This window comes from Nicotiana tabacum, chromosome 17, assembly GCF_000715075.1.
Source record: "Nicotiana tabacum cultivar K326 chromosome 17, ASM71507v2, whole genome shotgun sequence".
NCBI classification, from domain to species: domain Eukaryota; kingdom Viridiplantae; phylum Streptophyta; class Magnoliopsida; order Solanales; family Solanaceae; genus Nicotiana; species Nicotiana tabacum.
Window position 1 is genome coordinate 142,564,295 of NC_134096.1, and position 4,983 is coordinate 142,569,277.

General features: G+C 37.6%; 1 protein-coding gene across 1 annotated transcript; it reads left to right on the forward strand.

Moving 5' to 3' along the window:
* The first annotated feature begins 293 nt into the window (after window positions 1–293).
* On the forward strand, window positions 294–2,691 carry LOC107832045 (uncharacterized). Its single transcript, XM_016659851.2, has 2 exons — window positions 294–450; window positions 1,224–2,691. The coding sequence occupies exon 2, from the start codon at window positions 1,289–1,291 to the stop codon at window positions 2,444–2,446; it is 1,158 nt and encodes a 385-aa protein (XP_016515337.1). The 5' UTR covers window positions 294–450; window positions 1,224–1,288; the 3' UTR covers window positions 2,447–2,691.
* Window positions 2,692–4,983: the final 2,292 nt, after the last annotated feature.

Consider the following 4,983-nt stretch of genomic DNA (forward strand, 5'->3'; position numbering starts at 1 on the left):
CTAAAACAAATCAATTAAAGGAAAAAAACTGGAACTAAGGTACCACATTGCTACAATTAAAATAATGGAAGCCTTTATTAAAAATTGTCAAACTTCAAATACAGATCGAGAGACTTAAAAAATTGAGAGGTTGAGAGAGAGCACCAAGAGAATTAAAATAGAATTCTTTGGTTTTTTGGGTGAAAAAATAAAAGGAACAGGGGTATTTATATTAGATATTGGGGTCAAAGTGTAATTTGTAGAAGTTAGGTTCCGGTTTATCCAGAATTAGGATTTGTGTAGGCTTTTAGTTTTCAATAATCTGAATTAGAGAATTGACTAAAACAGTCTCTTGGCTGCCAATTGCGATCACTTTTTCCCGGACCAGTTCGATTGTTCGAACCACTATTACGGGGCTCCCAATTCCCCGACGGCGAGATACGGCGATCTTCTTCTCGGCCGAATCAAGCTGTAAGTCACTCTCTCTCTCTCTCTCTCTCTCTCTCTCTCTCTCTCTCTCTCTCTCTCTCTCTCTCTCTCTCTCTCTCTCTCTCTCTCTCTCTCTCTCTCTCTCTCTCTCTATCTATCTATCTATCTATATATATATATATATTATACCGAGAACCCTAATTAAAGTTGTTCCTTTAATTGGTAAAAAATAGTATCAGGTATTAATTCGTTCTACTCTTTCTTTTTGTCTACTCTTACTGCATATAGAAATCCTCAACCCGATTTCTTTTTGATTTTTTTAAGTTAATTTTGTTTGTTATTTGATTCCGATGTTGTAATTGTTTCAAGGGTTTGGTGGGTAATAATCTGCCCTTGAAGTATTACTTATAAATTCTCTGCATATTTTTTCTATAGAAAAAGCAAAATTAGAGGCCGTAAAAGATGGAATTTCTTCAGTTAGGTTGTGTGTTTTAGTGAAAGACAGATCTAAGTATTTGCCGAATCCTCTCTAATTATTTAAGTTAGCAATTTACGATTTCTGATATACTACAACTAACAAGTAAGAATTTGAAATCAATTAATTTTAAATATCATGTAAATCCAAATTAGTCCTTCCACACGGCCCCTTGAGCTGATGTTAGACAACTTGGTAGCTTTTTGTATGATAACATTCTTGAGATAGAGTCATAGAGATAGACATAAGATCTTTGTTTTGAGCTTTATGTTCAACCAGATAACAAAAACTGTACTTAAAGGCATTCTGATTTATCCTATTTGGTTCCTGTGATGTGTAGGTATTAGAGGTAAGCAAGAGAGGAATTCTCTAACAGTCTAAGCCTTATAAATTTTGTAAGACTCAATGGCTTTGAAGTTCTTGAATAAGAAGGGATGGCACACGGGGAGTCTTCGGAACATTGAAAATGTATGGAAAGCAGAGCAGAAGCATGAGGCCGAACAGAAGAAGTTGGAGGAGCTCCGCAAGCAGATCCTGGAGGAGCGTGAGCGCAGTGAATTTCGCCAACTTCAGGAACAAGCTGGCTTGGTTCCCAGGCAAGAGAGGCTGGAATTTCTCTATGATTCTGGGTTAGCTGTTGGCAAGGGAAGTTCTAGTGGATTTGAATCTTTGGCCAAGCCGACTGATCCTGGAACAACTGCTGCTTCCAGTTCTTCTGAGAAGCCGCAAGCATCTGTGCCATCTGCGCCAGGAGCTCTATTTGAGGATAAGCCACAATCTTCCAACGATGCTTGGAGGAAACTCCATTCAGATCCCTTGCTTATGATTCGTCAGCGAGAGCAAGAAGCCCTAGCACGTGTGAAGAACAACCCTGTCCAGATGGCCATGATTCGGAAATCTGTTGAAACGATGAAGAATAAGGATATGGGGCATGATGGGAAAGAGAAGGATGAACACAGACATAAGCATCGTGACAAGAAATCAAAGCATCGCCACTCAAAGTCAAAGCATTTAAGGAATTCTTCACCTAGACAAACGTCTGATCTAGATGAAGACTCGAGCGAAAATGATTCCAGGAGAAAGAAAGTCTCTCACAAGGACAAGAAGTTTAATGAGCGGAAATCGTCTCTGTTACGAGTTCCTGAAGGAGACGATGATATTGGCAGAGAAAAAACTAAGATTAGGCATGGTAATCTTGAACCTGAGAAGTACGAAAGGCAGACAAGGTCTGATTTTGCACCAAGGCATGAATCACGTCATAACTCTCGTAAGCCTGTTAGGCTTTCTGAAGAAGAGAGAGCTGCCCGTCTACGGGAGATGCAGAGAGATGCTGAAGTGCATGAGGAGCAAAGATGGAAAAGAATTAAGAAGGCAGAGGAAAAGGACGCTAAGGAAGCTGTTCATGTTGGCTCGTCTGGTGGTAGGAATTTTCTGGATGCTGCTCAAAGAAGTGTTTATGGTGCTGGGAAGGGAGGAAGCTCCACAATTGAAGAAAGTGTTCGTCGCCGAACACATTATTCGCAGAGAGCAGAAGCTTCAGAAGGCAATGCTTTTCGGCGATAGAATGTTGCAGAAAGTTAATTACAGTTCCTGCTGAGTATTTCCGTAATGAATCCCTTCATGTAATCCAAATGTATTTCGTTATGATCATGCTCTTTATCTGTTGTCATACTGAAAGATAATTCTGGGATGAAGGTCAGTTTGAGTATGTTGGTTTTCATCTTATCACAAATATTATCCTGTGCAACTGAAACTGTGAAAGTATTTTCTTCCAAATTTGTTCTTAAAGTTGCTGGGTAGTTACTTGAGATGTGAGATAGTGTTGTTCGCTTTTGATCCGATTGATCTTGTATCTTGATATCACTGTTGGTTCAGTCGGCTGCAAGGAAGTTTGCACCAACCACTGGCAGAATCAGGATATCTGTCACTTTCTTGACTGTCTTCTTTAGAGATCAATTCCTCATTCATCTGTCAGGAGTAAATAAAACCCAATTAATTCAATTGATGCACTAACCTCCTCATGCAGCCTTTTTTGCGCCTTCTCCGTGAAAGCCTTCAAGGTAACTCACTTATGACAATAGTAGTCCTTTACTTGTTTGCTTAATCACCTTCACCATTGTCATCCAGCTTCCTATTATCAGTTTTTAAAATTTGATGACAATAGCCAGTTCTTCAATTTCCATTGCTGTGTTCTGGTGGATTTGAGGTTACTCTTTAATTGGTTTGTGCAGTTCAAGTGTCACAGAGAGGCATTTACTAGTTGTTCTATTTGAGGGTGCAATCTTCGTGATATCCTGGTTATCCTTGATGAGTAGGTTTCTATGTCATTCTTTATCTCTGTCTACTTATCAAGTTTATATGTCAGGTTATACTCATTCATCTGAGAAAATTCAGTTTGTTGATTTTATTTTTCTCACGCTCATATATCAAGTAATGCTTGATTCATTGAAAACTCAGGTTGCTTAATCAAGCAAGTGGTGTACATGTGTGGTGCAATTTATAGCTTTTATATGTACATATGGTTTTTGGGAACCCTCTTTTTTGCGATGAATGTTAGTTTTCTGTTAGTGCCCTTGATTTCTTATTTTGGAAAAGTTTCTGTTAGTGCCCTTGATTGGTTTGTTTTCACAATTTCTTTGATGCTTTCCATTTTTCTTTATAAACAACTATACCTCAATTCCAAGCTGGCAGGGGTCGGCTCTATGAATCCCTTCTATCTACTTTGCTCCATTTGAACTTGTTTTAAGCCAATGTTCAAATAATTTAGGTTCTAACATTAGAATGTCCTTTATATTTTCCTCTTAACATACAAATTTTAATTAAAAATACTTCTAGCAAATGCGGGACCTAATGTAAGTTTACAAACATTACTAAGCATTAATCCCAATTAATTTGTATCGTATATATTGACTTTTGTTTTATTGTGTGTTTTATTTTTCACCAAGTCTGCAAGATTCGAAGAGATTGTAGGTCTTTCGAGATCCTTATCCAAAACATTGTAGGTCTTTCGAGATAACTTTTTTCCATTTGATTATAGGTCCGTCTTATCTCATTTTTTCATATAGTGGGAGGAATGCATTTGTCTGCCAAATTTAGTGAGAACAACTCAACAAGTTCATGAATTACACATATCTGTGCTAGCATGATCCTTATTTTTGGGGATGTCAATTTGTTCATATATATATGAGCATTTGGCCATAAGTATTTGATTTTTCATGGTATGGCACTTAAATTTTGTAACTGTGGGAAATGGTTTATTAGGACACTACAATCAGTCGTTTTATTTTGATTCTCTTCTCTTATCGGCCGGGGGGTTATTATTCATCACTCCATGAGTTTAGTGTGATTCACCCCTGCACTACTCAAACTCAGGCGAAAGCTTGTGTTTTATATTTCTTTCAGAGGGTTTTGGTTTGCTATTTTTCTGGTTAAAGTGGTTTAGGGTGCGTTGGTGATTAAGTTGGCTAATCTTTCTTCTGAATTCCTTTGTCATTTGTGATTAGGAAATTCCTGGGGTTCTGCACTTGTAAGCACATTGTGTAATGGGGCGTTCATTTGTGTGTGCACATGGATTAAAATATAAAGCATATCAAAGTGAGTTACCCTCATATTCGTTCTGCATTTCATGCTAATGAGGTGGTTGGACGGTTTCTACGACAATTAATATGCCTCAATGTCAAACAAGTCGGGGTGGTTTTATGATTCTTATGGTCCATATTATGCAAAATAAAGTTGTTAAGGGATTTTTTAGTGGAAGAAAAATGTGATGTTACACCAACTGCTTGGCTCTATTTTATTAAAGTGTTTTGGAGAAATATGTCAGGATATGTAGAAGGGAATCCTATATGGAGATTGACTGCCAGCGTAAATTCCTAACTGGATTTAATTGCTAAGAAGAGACGCATAGCTCCCTTCCTCATGCTGATTATATTGACAAAAGGGAGAGGAATGGAGGACATACAAGATTTAAGAGGAAGAATTTTAAGTCTCATGTTTTTGGTTTTTCTCTGTACTTGATGTATTCTTTTTTATTTGTCTTCATCATGTTTGTTGTTAATGTCTATGTACTTCATTCAGCCATAGAGAAAAAAGAGATGTAC

Coding starts and splice junctions, on each gene's coding strand:
- LOC107832045 (XM_016659851.2), top strand. CDS start 1,289: ATGGCTTTGAAGTTCTTGAATAAGAAGGGATGGCACACGGGGAGTCTT.